The 15,884-nt window shown below is 43.6% G+C and overlaps 1 protein-coding gene across 1 annotated transcript in view; it reads right to left on the bottom strand.

Moving 5' to 3' along the window:
- Positions 1–2,951: 2,951 nt before the first annotated feature.
- RSPO3 (R-spondin 3) overlaps positions 2,952–15,884 on the bottom strand; it is a gene marked incomplete at its 5' end in the record, with an annotated part of 63,381 nt that continues 50,448 nt past the window's right edge. Inside the window, one exon of the mRNA XM_081998180.1 lies at positions 2,952–3,352. Within this exon, the coding sequence (XP_081854306.1) occupies positions 3,159–3,352 (194 nt within the window). The 3' untranslated portion in view covers positions 2,952–3,158. The remainder of the gene's footprint in view (positions 3,353–15,884) is intronic.

Here is a 15,884-nt window from a genome sequence, read left to right as displayed (position 1 = left end):
TACATTCAGCGCCAGGATTGGAGAAACTTTTAGTTGCCCAGATGAGCTGACTCTACTTTTTAGTGCTTCACCATGGCCACAGGAAATATTATCAAACATTATCCTGTGTGGGAGGGAACATGACGGCAGCTTCCTTAATCATTTCCAGGAAAAGTTGTATCATAGTTTTTCAGGTACTATTGCTATGAATTATTACTGCCATGAGCCAAATTCCTTTTACATTTCTATCCCTTGCTGAAAGGTGATAGTATTCCAAGTCCTGCTGTTGGTAAGACAAACCGTCTCTCTTGTCGCTGCCACCTGCGTAAGCAGGGAGAGGCACACTGGAGTTTGTAATAAAAGCTTATGTGGCAGTGTGTAAGAAAGCTCATATTTGTATCTTAAATTCTCTTCTTTTCCTTTCAGCCCCTTTTTTTTCCTTCAGTCTGTAGATCTTGAACTACTTGATACTGCTTCTAGTCTTCTGTCTGTCTTTGCCAGATAAATGGCATTCCTTTGACTCCTCCAAGGGTTGTAGTAGAAAATAACTGAGATCGGGGACATTCTGGGTTTAGCTCCTTGTTTTGCTTTTTCCTCTTTTTAATTCCCCTCTGAACACTCTTGTTCATTTTTATGGCTTTTGCTTGTGCTTTTATAAAGAGCTGTCTTCCACCTGAAACCCCCTTGCCGTTTAACTCCAAGGCAGAGTTGGAGTTAAATTACTTAATTTAAGTACTTAATTAAGGCAGAGAAAAGACACAATCCTACTGGTTAGTTTTAAGACTTGTAGACAAAGCTCTCCCAGGTTCAGTTATCCGTGTGGTCCAACTGGTGGTCTTGTTTGCTGAACCCAACTAGGGATACTTCATCTGGCCAACAACCTGTCCCTGGAGGAAGTAAATTGAGGACTAAACCCTTCCTGAGCAGCTGAACATTCCTGCCTGCCCACCAGCACCCCAGACAGATGGATGACTGCAGCTGCAGGAGAGAGATTGAAGCACTGAGTGCTGCTTTCTGTTGCACCTCATCTTTTGGTGCCAACCTCTGAGTCTGGCAGCAGCAGGATTTCTCCTTTCCGCTCTCTGCCTCCCTTTAGCATCACCCAGAGCCTCAGTGCTGAGCACAGGGCCTGCACGCTCCACTTTTCTGAGACCAGCTTCTTCTCAGTTGCTGCCAAGAAGGTGGGAAGATATTGGTGGAGGAAGATGTTGGTGGAGGAAGATGACTGCTGCTGCCAGGATCGGCAGCGGGAGACTGAGACCAGCTCACTCTGGAGGAGGATGTAGCCAAGTTATGTGATGGCGCTGGGAGCCCACAGATAGCCACCCCCACTCCAGTGTCCCACTGTTAGGTGCCTCTCACAGGCATTCTGCACACCCTGCTTTTCTGTCTCACCCACTCAGACCTCACTGTATGCGATGAGTATTACATGCATAGGATACTCATCTCTGTAAAATTCAGCCTTTAGCATTTAGGTCTTCTCATCAGCAAAAATGTAATATATGCATATAATTGGGGCCTGGTTACAGAAAGTTTTGACTAATTCTCATGAAAGTTGGAGGCAATCTGTGGGAGCCTTAAGCACCCATGCTATTGGACTACTGCATCTATACACATATCATTAAGAGACAAAGCTCTTACAAAGCAAAATGTAGGGAACTATCCTGCATCGCTGTCTGGGTGATTAAGATATTCCCCTAAAAGTCACTGAAGCCTGTCGCTCAGGCCTCCTCAGCCTGAGAGATAGGCTTCAGTGTTGGGCAGAATCTTTTTCAAAGTCAAACTCACTGTGAGAAACAGAAATAGTGAGTAGGGATGGGAACTGGCTGGGAAGGTTTGCCTGCCGTGCTTTCTAGTCCATGCAGCACATTGGGCAGGCTGTACCCCTATGACAGCTGCCCCTGAGGAAAGCATGGCAACAAAACACATGCTATGGAGCATGCTGATGCTGTTTCCTCAATGTATTGCTGTAAAGAGTAAATCCATTGCTGAGGAGAGAGGCAGTGTGTAGCATACCCCGTGCTTCACTCGTGGGTCAGTCTAACCACTAATATAATCAGGATGGTACCAAGGGGTTTGGCTTCTTCCCTGCACAGTGGCAATTTTCACCTCTAGAGAAGAACTAGCACAAGAATTTAAGTAAAATTGAAGAAAAGCTTGTATATTCTATCCATCAATAGATTTATGGTTGTAGATATTCTTGCACTAGGTGCATATCGTGGATGTAAGTTGTGTCCCTTTTTGTCTGTGAAGCTATGAAACGATTCCCTCCCCTGCTAGAAAAGGCGACACCATCACTGTGAAAAACACATACTTATAGGATCTACTTTTCTGTTTTTTATTAACTCAACTTTGTCTCCTACAAATACGATTTGTCATTCACCAGAAGATTTGAAATGTAGACTTAAGTTACACATAGGTATAAAAAGCATAAAACAGCACACACGGTACCACTGTTTAGACCAGAAAACACTGTTGTCCCACAGATGAGAGCGCTATTCAAGCTCCGCTCCGTCGCCTTCTGCCTCAGGGGTTCAGCCTTCAATGCTGCAGATGCTTCTGCTTCTTCTCCTTCAGCTTGTGAAGCCCTGCAGGCCTTCCCCTGCTGCTTCTCACCCGAGTCTGGAGCATGGACCAGGGAACCACAGGGCAATCCCATCCTGCTCCACCAGAGGTTATAAAACCTTGGGTTCCTACTGGCTCTTCAGAAACGTTTTTTCTGCTTCTCTTAATATTTATGTACAATATATGAAGGGGTACGATTTGCATCTTTGATTTAGACATATCTCTTGCCTCATACTTAAACAATAACTTGAAAAATACTTTACAAAGAAAAAGAACATTGTTCATCTGAATGTCATTCATTATTATATTGCTATATTTTATACCCTATTATTAATATATACAAAATTTCTTAATTGCCTTTTACAGATGCACGGAAGCATATAATATAACAGTTTTAAAGTATCCCATTTTTAGAATTTTTTTTTCTTGGCTCATGTCAATCTCTTTAATAAACTATGGTTGCTTGGAGAATATAGGAAGTATTTGGAATGTTGTTTAAAGTTTAGTAATAACTGGTAGCATTGTCCATTTGCGGCCTGAACGGTTGGAGCACCTGTCAGGGCGATCTGGTAGAGATAGCAGCATCATAAGACTTAAACAATCATGGAGGGCTGTTAATGTGCAGTGTCAGCGGGTGCCAGGTTCTGTTCTTTATTTGGGGCTTTTCTTTTCTTCGGCTGCGTTTTGTTGTTGTTTTCCCTCTGTTCCCGATTTTGTCTTCGGGCTGCTCGCCCTTTACTTTCCTGTCTTGTCTCCTTGCTTTCGTCCTTGTTGGATTTTTTTCTTTTCTCCTCTCTATTTTTTTTCCCTGAAATAACAAAGATGGCACATTAGAGGATTTGCTCAGGCTGTAGCAATTTCTGACTCCCTCTCTTTGCATAGCCTGTAAAACCAGACCTGGATTAGCACCTCCCACTAGAAGATGGACACTAGTACTAGTGTTTAGAAATGTCCAACTCTTCATCAAACTACTAAATTCAGCCACTGGACTAGCACCTGCTATCAGAGTCTGACTCTGAGCAAGGAGCTGAGAAGTCCCTGGGGAGTCCTGGTGCTTTATAGCTGGTATAAATATCTCACACACTCATAGCCTGTCTCCCACAACCAGGGGCACAGCTCCATGTACTCTACCAAAACACAGCTGGCCTGGGGACATCTATGGCTGAAGCCAGGTAGCATTAACTATTGACTGGCCTAAATTTACCTTGGGCTGGGACCCAGAGCATATGGTGAGAGGAAATTAGCCATCATGTCACTCCCCTTGACTGTCAATGCTCAGCATCTATGTCTTTTAAAAATTCCTCTCCCCTCCTTTAACCCCCACTACACCCACATCCTGGGGGGATCTTGGTATTGCAATGGGAATCCCTTGACAAAGTGTCAGCTCCAGCACAGGTATGTGACCCTCTTCAGACTAAAAAGTGGTGTTCCAAGTATCATGTCAAGCTTTAGACCATCGTTACAAAATTAGGTATTCAAGTACTTCATTGCTTTAAGTGGTAAAGGTAAGATGTTGAGGATTTTGTTACTGCTACAGACCTCTCAAAAAACTCTTCCTGTCCCCTTAGGAAGATTAAAACTCTGTGCATTGGCTGTGGAGATGATATTGTATAGTGCATTTATGCTTGGACATAAGGAAGAATTTTTTTATGCTGAGTGTGGATAGACACTGGAACAAGTTGCCCAGAGAAGTTGTGGATGCCTCATCATTGGAAGTGTTCAAGGTCAGGCGGGATGGGGCTTTGAGCAACCTGATGTAGTGAAAGATGTCCCTGCCCATGGCAGGGAAGGGTTGGACTAGATGACCTTCAAAGGTCCCTTCCAACCCAAACCATTCTGTGATTCTATGATTCTATTCCTTCTATTTTCTTTACAAACCAATGCAGGTATGACATTGAATCAGACTTGTATGTACATACAACCCTAAAACAGATTAGATTTTTTCTGGGTGGAACTGGTTCATCCACTGAGCTGTGAAGCTGAAATGCACGTGTGGTTAGATGAATTCCAATGGTGTCTTCAAAAGCAACCTCGTTTGAGACTTTCATGATACAATGTCATACTGAGCTGCATGCCTCTTTACATGGAGAAATTTCTGGACAAGTATTGAAAAGCACTTGGCCAAACCCTGTTTTATGACATCCTGGTAACGATGCTACTGAAAATAATCTATCCCTCTTTGTTACCACAAATATACTTCTTGCTTTTAAATATCAGCAGAGGAAATCCAGATTTTCCTACACCAATATTGGGGGAGTTAAACAAACCTGACAATGGCTCTTGCTGATGAGGGTGCTGAATGGAGGGAATTGTGCCCAGTCCAGACTCAAAACCAGAGCCAGGAGTTTTTGGTGCCTCGATGGGCTCTGTGGGAGTAGGTCACAGTGGCGGAGTAGGTGCAGGGGCAGTGGCTTTATTCTGAGAACAGATGACCATCCAATGAGGAGCTGGTCAGATAAAGGGAGAGAGATTCAGAGGAGGTGAAGAGAAGGCAGAAAGCAAGGAGTAAGACTAAGATGTGAGGATATGCTGTATACTCTTCTTGTTGTGTAGCTCTGTGGGCTTCTTTTACAGCTTAATTCCTTACCATCACTGACTGAGATCAGAAAGCAAGGGAAGGTTTAGATTACACGTTAAGTCAAGTAGGGACAAACATCTGCCTTTCTCATCTGTTGTTTCTGAAACATGCAGTAAAGCTTTAAACATAAAATGGCTCCTCAAATTTTCAGCAACCAGTCAGAGATTACCCCACTATATGCCCACATACCTGCAGAATCCCTCTCTGAACTTGGCAACGCCATCTAAGATGCGCAGAGGTGGGCAGGGGAGGCCTGCAGAATGGGCATGAGAGGCTCAGCAAGAGCCACCACCAGTGGGAGAGCTGGCGGAGCTCCACGCAGAAGTGAGTGTGCATCTTAACCAGCTGTAATGTCATCTCTTACTAATGGGTAAATGACAGTATAGAATTCCATTCCAGTGGTTTGTAAATACAGTTGGCCCAAGAAGAAATGTTATTTGAATGGAAGATGTCCAGACATTCAGTGTTTGACATTGTTCACTTGATAATTAGCCAAAATCCTTCAGCTGTGACTTCCCTGCCACAATTCTTTAAGTATGTTGGAATGACATTTAATGGTTTCCCTTTCAGTCATGGATCAGGATGTATTTATATGTATGTGTGTGAATATACTAAGAATACACTGTCTAGCTAGAGACTTATCTAGGCATGGCTTTACTGTTTCTGGTTTAATCAGACTGGTGTCATTATAAAGCACAAACAAAACTGATCCCTGGAAAGTACTTAAAACTCAGTCATAATTCTCTTCTACTGTGTGAATAACTAGTTTGGAGTCCTCTGTGCAATTTTATACATGGTTTAATGCCACCATCTCCATACTGTTGCCTTTTGTGAAAAGATCTGCCCTCTAGACCTGTGCTGTTCTGGTAATGCGATAACGCATAGAAGGGTCAGCTTTGCTGGTTATTTATCTCCTTTCACCACTATTTTAAAAAGTTGGAGTTTTTATATGGCAGTATAATGTTACTTCCAGTTGGTCTTCGGTTCAGTTTAGAGCCAAGATTCAACCAGTTATCTGCTAGTGTTGGGGTGTAGCTGGAGCCACATTCTTGCGTGCATTTCTCTCCCTGTTCCTATCCCTGCTCCCTTCTTTCCAGAGACCTGTTCCTGAACATTCTTTCTTCTTCCTACTACTTGCTGAAGCCCACTTCATAACAGCACATTGAACTGGACACCAGAAGTTGTGGAAATTCATTGGAAATTTGGCCATGTGGCTATCTGTGAAATGAAAAGCACAAAAATGACATGGTCCATTACGTTTACAAGCTCACCTCTCAACTACTTTGCATTTGAAGAAGAAAAGGCGAGGACAAGCTTAAAGTTGAAGCTCATCAAAGAAGTACAAGATGCAATAACATAGCTTAGGAGAAAATATTCTCCCGAAATTTCAGTTTCCCTTGGGAAGAACACTGCTGTTAGAAAATCCTTCTGTGTTCGAACACGTAACATTTTGTGCACCTCTCTCTGTCTCTCTCTCAGTGCCTTTTCACGTGGCTATACTGCATTTCAACGAAGCTCTCCCCTCGGAGGCGGGCGCGGCGGGGGCCGGGGCCGATGCCGGAGCCGCCCGCGAGGGGGCGCCGCAGTGCCGCGCCAGGCCCCCGGCTGCGCGGCGGCCGGGGCAGCCCGGGCAGGGGACGCGGCCGGGCCCGGCGCGGCCCGGGCAGCGGGGAGGCGGCCGGGCCGGGGGCTGCCCGGGCAGCGGGGAGGTGTGTTGCCGTCGGGTTATTTTTCCGGGAGTTCGCAGTGAGTGCTTCCCGGCCAGTTCCCTGCCTCCACGTTGTGTCTGCTGTTCTATCTATCTGCTGCCTGCGCTTTATACTGCGTATGCGATGACCTTTTTTTTAGTCTGTCAGGAAGAGGATATAGAAAAAGGCAGTGTGTTGTGCCACAACATGGGAATATTATTGTTTCCTGATGGGTTACAGAATACTCTTACAGTGATGACTAACGCTGCTAACTTTTATGGCTTCTTATGGAGTCACTAAAACCTTTCAAAATTAAAAAAAAAAAAGGGAAAAAAGAGGGTAACTCTTTTTAAATAGGAGGTAGTCAAACATTTTCCAAGAGAATGTTTTGCTCATGAAGATATGGATTTGTGAAATTCTAGTAGTTCTGTGATGTAATTATTTGGCATTAAAATAGCTTTTATTCCAGAACTGAAACTTCGTACAGGCACCTGTACTGGAAGAATTAGTCTATAGGCATTGTCCAGTGAATTTTCTTGTAGACAGAGGATACTTTACTACTTCTAATAATGGCAACTTTGTATATTGAAGAAAATTTACAGACATGCTATAATTTTGAGAAGTGCAATAGTTCAAATTAAATGCAGACATGAAATTAATTCAGAGAACAATATAATTGCATGTCAAATCAGCTTAAAGGTGCTGAGTTCTTTTTAATCTAATTTATAGCCCTGGTCAAAGAAACCCTTGCGTTGGTGTTTATGCAATCCATGTCTGAATACATCTTTAGGTATGCAAGCCAGAGTATTTCAGAGAAGTCTTTGCATTATTGCATTAGATGTGGTGTGGTGTTTCCACTAGACTTATAGCTGTATTTTATGGCGTAAAGGGAGGAAGGGTTGGTGATGACTTGGGAGAACTTGGTACTTAAGAGTAGCATATGAGAGAGTGTTACTTACTGAAAAAATCACAGCTGACATGGATTAACTACCACAGGTTCCAGATTTCATCTACTTTAGGCACTGTCACTTAGTCCCACCCTATTATATTCAGATGTCATTTACTACAGGGAACTCTGAGCAGCATATTTGTTCACTTCTCTCTTCCATGGACACTGAAACCCCAAACCACTATAGGAAGGCATAAAATCTGATTGTGCAAACTGCTTTTCTTTGGAGAGGGGGTGTCACAGGGTAAGTCTTATGGAAACCCCAGAGGGATGAGAATCTGGCGTCAGGCATTTGGGATGATCGTATTTCGTTTGGAGAGATCACTCCCACAAAGACATTAAGCCTGGGAGAGCAGAAGGGGCAAGAAGAGTCACTGAACTGTGCCTGGCGGGGTTGCAGGCACCGACGTAATCGGCCCCTATCTGGAAGGGTCCTGGCACTTCTACTGTGCATGTCACCACGGACCACAAAATCCTCCCCACTACACTGTAATAAGCTGAAGAGCTATAATAAAAGACCACAAGCCACAGCTGTAACGTGCCACAGTGTTCTTTCACACCCCTCACAGCCTCGGCTGACCTCTCAGCACTTTCCCAGCTCCTGGAGCACTGTCAGCACTGGTGCTCCAGTACCAGTGCTACAATACCTCTGTACCCCATGAGGTATGGCGACAAAACTGCTCTCAGTGTTGCCCTCCTTCCCACCTATCCACACCCTTCTCAGAGACTTTTATTAGTCTGCTTAGAGTAAAAATCTGTCACCATTTCCTCATGATGTGACACAGACAGCAACAGCATGACATGTGCTGAGCAACAATACCAGTAAGAGGAGCATGCTCCAGGCACTAAAACCACTTACTACAGCTCTGTCTACAATACAGTCACGTCATATTGTGTAACTGAGTAGATCACTCTCATTTTCAAGAAGTGACACTTTTTTTTCTGGAACACAGGCTGTAGCATATATTCACACTACTTGCCAAAATTAACACTCCTCCAAACCGCCACGTACCCAGTGACGTGAAGGACATTCTCCTTTCATTCACAAGCCATTTAGTGGCTGATTCATCTGGTATGTCTTTTTGAAGCTTAAACAGCATAACTTTCTAATCAGCAATCATTGTTTTCCTAGTTATAGTGGCCCTATTTTATAATCACTAGATTTTCAGGTGACCGGAGCGGTGGAGTCAACAACTTCAGAATTACCTAGGTGCTACATGGCTCAGTGTATTTCCTGGCCTTACTTACTCTTGAAGATGCACCAAGATGCTGAAGTGAATCTGGCTAAAAATTTTAAAGGAGTTAAGGTTCAAAGACATTCAAGAAGCAACTAATTTGGCCAAACATTGGTTCTCCTGCTGTTGAGATGCATGAGAACAGCCTACTTGGCTTCCACATATCAGTCCAGGCCTATACAGGTCTTAAGGCATCTGTCATATCCACAGTCCTGTATGGTGATACTCAATAACCCAGGATGCCTCAAATGATATCAACACTTACAGTGGAGCACAGAATCACACAGAATCACAGAATCATTAAGGTTGGAAAAGACCTTTAAGATCATTGAGTCCAACCATCAACCCAACACCACCAGGCCCACTAAACCATGTCCCAAAGCGCCACGTCTACACGCTTTTTGAACACTTCCAGTGATGGTGACTCCACCACCTCCCTGGGCAGCCTGTTCCGATGTTTGATGACTCTCTCAGTAAAGAAATTTTTCCTAATATCCAGCAACTGCGTTAGGGGACTTAGTGACTAACTTGTACTTATGTGCCCTACCTCCCCCTGCAAAAGGAAATACTTCTCTAGGTGTAGACTCTAGGTGATGTTGGAGCCTGAGACCTACAGAAGTCTTTCTATGAGATTTAGGAGAGCTTCATTTGCCTCTGAAAATAGGATCTGGACTACTAGATTGCATTCACCTGAAGAATGCTCTTTGTCATGTGTACTAGCCTGCCCTTGCAAGAAGAGGACAACGCTGGGGCAGGCACGTTACGGGGGACAAGAACAGTGTGTCTAAACGCAGGCACAGATTGGGTCTGCGCAACAGCCATTTGCATAAAGCAGGCAGAGAGGAAAGAGAGAAGGTTGAGCAGATCGGCTATGCTGAGACAGGAGATGTCAGGCTTTGCTGCTGTAGCAGATGAAGAGCAAGTTGTATCCCATTAGGTGTATGGGAAAGTAGGAAGGAATCATTTCTTCCATGGACTGCTTGGGAAATGACACTGCTACACAGCCTTGCTTGTAAGCAAGGCTTTTGGAAAGTCCCTGGCTTAACTGTCTTATGATGACCTCTTAGCAATAGAAGTGGGTTGGATTGCCTTTCCTGTGCCATAGGAAAGACATTGCCAGTGTCTGAAAATACAAGAATATCCTCCAGCCAGAGGAGGAGGATTTCTATCATGAGTTCTGTTTGCTGTTTGTGGAGACATTTACTGCTGTCTCTTCAAACCAGAGCTCGTGGGGATTTATTTCCTTTGCACTTGTTTGTTGGGACTAAGGGAATTTGTTAGCAGCCTTGTTTCAATCAGGACTAATGTTGTGCTAACAGCAGCAATTTTATAATTACATAGCAGTTTTCATCTTATAAGATCCTGCAGCTTATAAACTCTGAACACAGCTTCCAAAGACGGAAAAGTAATGGCTATTTAGCAGAGCAGAAAACCACTCTGCACTGCTTAGGACGGGGAGTGACATACACCATGCTGGTATTTAGGAAAGTGGTGTTTTCTCGCTGAGCTTGCTTTAAGATTTTTAACAACGACTTCTGAATGGGATTTAATTTTAAAAGCTCTCCTAAGAGTTGCAAAAAGGTAGATGAGTGTCCAAATCCACCATACAACCCTCTTTTAAGACTAATGGAATCAAATGCCAATACAAAGTTTGGCGATAGCAGTGATTGGTACCAAAATACCATACCCTGGTGTTAGACTGTCAGGATATTGGCAGAAATCTATAATAGTTTGTTTTCCTTTTAGGCACCAATAATCCAAGCCCTCCCATTAGCTCAGATTGAGGTCATAAATATAGTCCTTTTTAGAGACTTAGTTCAGCTGGTGCAGGCTTTTGAGCAAACCAGAAATAAAAATGCGATGCTGCATTATGTCAGAGCCGCATGTTTAGTCTGCCTCTCTAGAAATAATCAAGAAAAGTTATACATGATAAGAGACAGATGCTAGTGCCTCAGCAGACATTTGAACTCTTTCTAGTACAATAGTAAAAAGGAGAAAACACACAAAGAAACTTGTTTCTGTAGTACTCAAATTTGTACTCGGAGTGCTCTGAAGGGAGGGATAAATGAGAAAAGACATTTTCCTTGGCTTTACTTAAACCTATTGCATTGATGTAACATGACCGTTTCTAAGACACTCATATGACCTCAATGTTTGGATGCATCCATAAGAATGCCTTTTTCCCTAAATGACCACAGCTCGGAGCTGGGCTATACCAATGGCTGAATATGGATCCGGGAGGGGATTTGTGACTGCCAACTCTTAACACTTGGGCCAAGCCAGCAGTTCTGCCCCGGTACTAGATGCCAGGGCCAGGGAACTCGGGCATCTTCCACCATTTCATTTGCTGGTATAGGTGCAGCTATACGCTCGCCTGGGAGCCCCCTCCTTACGTCTCCTTAAGTTTCCTGATGTGCCAGGAAGGTGAAGGAAGACGAGGAGTCGACAGGATGCACCTCTGGCCCCGCGCTGCACGGTTCACTTGTCCCTTCCGCCCTAAGGGCGGTTTGTTTGCGTTCCTGCCGGGGGTGACACCTGTGCTGACAGGTAGACGGGAGCCACTGTACATCCCACAGGTAACCCAGGCCAGCCTGATGGATGGGTCAGCCAGTCGGCAGTAGCTAACGTGCAGGGGGACAGCAGCCCCTGACAGATCCACTCAGCAAAACCATCAGCCCAGAGCCGGGGTGCTATTACTTAAATTCGCCAGAGGCCCGATTCTGCCCTCTGTTGTACTTGCTCAAACATGCGGAGGTCACCAAGGTTGGTCTCTGGTGTAAATGAAGGGGGAATTTGCTTTTCAGGATACTTTTCAAAACAAGGTGTTGAAAAATGACCGTTTCCTTCTGTTTCGTGTCTCCAGTGTATGTGTACTATTTCAGCTGGCCAAAGCATTGATCCTCCCCTCTCTAGGTAGTGGCAATATTGCCAAATAGATTTTCATGCTATTAGAATGACAGGTCAGGTTTCTAACTTTCATACAGATCAAAGACTCCAAAGATCCCCTTTCAAAAAGGGTGACATGACATATCACTTTGGCCATCTCAGTATGTTTCTGAAGAGTTTTTCTCACCTACTCAGAGGATACCTGGCAGGTCACCAGGTAGAGAGCAGCTTCTGGAGAAGGGGATTGGGGTCACCCAGACTCTTGGGATGCCTCTGGCAAAGGCTCAAGAAATTTTTATGCCAAAGTGATTCAGAGCTTAGCCCTGGGAAGCTCGGGGAGCTCAGGTGACCAAGATGCTGTCAAAGGCATCTCAGGTTTTCAGGCTCCTGAGTCCTTGTCAGCTTGCCAGGTGGGCTGCCAAGGGCCAACCCAATGGGCAAGCTGGCAGCATACTAGCCAGAAACCTAACACAAAAGCAAAGTTGTTTCAAAACCTGCCTACTTTCCACTGGGGCTTCATTGAAATCAGCAAGTTTCTGGGAAATGTGATGACTTTGATAATCTGGTATTTTCCATTCCTTTGGTAAATTCAGCCCCATAAAATAAAAAAGACAAAGATTTCTAAGAAGGGGTCATGGAGGACATGCATGAAAAAAAATCAAATGCAAATATTTTAACATTGCCCGTAAGTCTTCAATTTAAAATGAATCACAGATATAAACGGTCCATGTAAATTTTATCCAGGCTGTCTTGTCTTCTTTTTTTTTTTTCCAAGAATGTGATAAGTTTATTCTTTTTAAATCCCTCTGGGAATGAACTGTGCACTTGGAGCTGTTTGCAGTAACATAGGCTTTGCACACTGAAGTGAGCAGCCGGCTTTATGAGTAGCTTGAAGTGGAATGTGAAGAATGAGTATGCCATGTGACAGTGCATCATTGGAGTCCACTTTATTTGGTATACTTTATAAACTGACCACCATGCCATTTAGATCGGATATGAACGAGGTTGCATGGCCCAAAGGTTAGAGGAGATGCGGCCCCCACCGAGATGAGAAAGCAGCCTCTCATGACAGAGAGAGGAGCATGACTGAACAAGTGCTCAGGAAAGTCTGTAACCCCTTAGCCATCCCACCAGGAGATCTGCTCTCTGTCCTGTCTAGCACCGTTCCCACCAGCAATATACAATGGCAGTCCAGGAGAACTTGCTGTAGGCATGTTTTTTGGGGGTTTTGTGGTGCTTAGCTAGTGTCTCCTGAGTGCTACAGCAGCGCTGGTAAATTGGTAGCAGTCCTGGGCTTTGCACTTCCAGGTGTGTCTGTGGGGCATGCACAGCCCGTCTGGCCCATATGATGGGTCTGATTACAGGAGCCAAATGGTAAGGCCACAAAAAGGCTCTAGGGAGCCTGAACCAAAAGTTCAGCAAGTGGTATTTTCTGTACTACGATGTATTGCAAGAAGTTGGGACCTTCTCTAGCCTCTGAAAACTGGGACTGCGGGGAACAGCAGTCTTTCCTTCCAGCTGCCCTCTGCCTCCGGATGAAGCAGCCCACTGTAGGCAAGTCAACAAATATGTTCATGCTTTGCTTTGAGTAACTAACCACTTTCCTGCTTGCTCCAAGAACTTTTACATTAGTCAAAAAGAGAAACTACCTGATCTGATCACCACCTGCTTTTGCTAGCAACTCCTTAGGCACTCTTTTATAGCATCTGAAACAAACCCTGTAGCAAATAAACCCAATAATATTTTGCAAGTGTCTGGTATGACATGCTTAAAAACACTTTCTAGACTGCCATACAGAAGTGATCTCTGGGGCAAGAAAACAGCAAACGGTGCATAGATACTGTAGTAAGATACTAAAAGGAGCAGGATGCTTAAGCTGAAGAATCCAGAGCAAACAGACCCTTTTCCCAACCTCAACCAGAAACTCTAAGAAGGTACTTAAAATTGTTCATGTACTTTTGAAAATGTTACCCAAGATGTCTCTATGTCCAGGAACTTAATTTATGTGCTCTGAAAGAGTGGAGCTGCTTTCAGTTGGAAAACAAAGGTTGCATCAACTTTAGACCTGAATATGCCCTGCAGTATTTAGAGGGATTCACAGAGACTCTTCCATCTCCGTACTAATTCTTCCACTGTGTCAGATTTAAACTCAAGAGGTTTATCCATCATAGCTTTAGTTTGATTTAAGAGCACTGGGCAAAAATAATCCAGCAACATAAAATAGACTGTGGCTGGGAACATGATCCTTCGTCTCAGTGATAGACCTTTTTTTTCTTTATAAAACTATCTTCATATGACTCTCTCAGGTTCCACAACTAAAATGGATATAACGAGTTCCTTAGTTTTGGTAAGTGCTTTGGGATCTACTGATAAAAAACACTACAGGTGTAAATCCTAGCCACTAAAGTGGACAGAGAGTCCTCCTTACTTCAATTAATGCTTTGAAGGACCAAACATCATGCTTCAATCAAATAGAGAGCTCAGGATCCTTCTTTAAAGAGTATCGTTTCCTTGCTCACACTTAAAGGTAGCAGGGGCTGGATCACCCACTGGCGTTCCCTCTCACCACCCACATCCGTACAAGAAATAGAGTCAGTTCCTCCGGGTTTAAAATAAATCTTTCTGGTTTAGCAATGCACATTTCTACTTAAGCAATAAACATCTGTCGTCTGCCATTCATTAATATTAATTATAAATGGTCACTAGCTCATGGGATCCAAGTCCACCAGCTGAGATTTTTCCAACTTTGACCTTGTTAGGGTTTGTATAAAAAGTGTTCAGAGGGTCCTTCGAAGCTCAAAGCCAACAATAAGTGCAATTTGCAGAGTACAGCATTTAGATTATGCACTTAGAACAAGGGCAGTCAGAAGGGGTGATGGGCAACGAGGGAGGGAGGAAGGAGGGAATACAGAGCCTGAAACAGCGTTCCTTTAAATGCGTAAGAGTTTTAGACCTTTCTGCAGGCTAATGACAGGGAGAGGCATTGTCCATAATGAAACTGGCCCATCCATTAAACATTACTGTAAATGAAAGGTTGCGTGAATTAAAGGTTGTTCATCTCATGTTTCAGGAATGTAGCTGTGTTTCATGTCTGAAGCCTGTTTTCCTTTTAAACGGAGTTCTTCAGATGACAAATGAGAGAGAGAATTTCAGAAAGCAAATAGGCAGAAGTAAATACTTGCTTAAGAACAAAGCAGAGACATAACTGTAGCTGTAAATCTTTATACTGGGGCTACTCTTTGCCGTAGATATTGGGGAGGATTAGATTAGAATTGAGAAATTTCTTTACTGGGTCATTTTGCTGGTAAACCAGTAGAAAAATCCCCACAGTTAATTATTAAATTCTAGCCTTAATATCACCTGTATATGTTTCACTCATGGACCGCTGGTTAATTCTTTTGCTACCGTTTTGGATTTCAAGAAACAAAAAATAGAGAATTTAGGAAATCTTTTTTCTGAATTTTGTGTGGCCACTGTATCTTTAAATGAGAAATATTTTTTTTCTCCCCTTTAATTTCTTGCCACTGCAAAATTGAAAAATAATATTTGTTTGCATCAGCCCTTACAATTATCTCATCTTTTTTCAGGCTTAAGCATGCAGCAATGTGCCCCTCATGGGCCACATCTTCATCTGCTCTTAAAATATACATAGCTTCATTGGCAGAGAGGTGCTAGCTTATATCTCTGCTGAATTAGTGTAACAAGTTCACTGAAATTTTCTGTAAGAAAATCCAGCCCTATACGCTTCCATAACAATGATTCAAAGCTGATGAATGCAAAGAGGAACATGAACCGGTATCTCAGCAATGCAAATGACTAAACTGGACAGAATGAAAGCGAAGTTGGTTTCAGTTCTTTGACTCAGGCCCAGATAAAAGTCTGAGCTTGGTAAAGACAGCAGGAGGCCTTGTATTGATGTCAGTGGAGAGATACTTGGATTTGTGCTGTGTAAGTGTGCAGTACTCTGTCTCTCTGTGGAAGTCTTACAGAAGGCAACAGGCAAG

This window comes from Phaethon aethereus (assembly GCF_964289735.1).
Source record: "Phaethon aethereus genome assembly, chromosome: 3".
In the NCBI taxonomy this organism is placed as follows: domain Eukaryota; kingdom Metazoa; phylum Chordata; class Aves; order Phaethontiformes; family Phaethontidae; genus Phaethon; species Phaethon aethereus.
The sequence above is the reverse complement of the archived record's forward strand: the minus strand, read 5'-3'. Positions and strand labels throughout refer to the sequence as shown.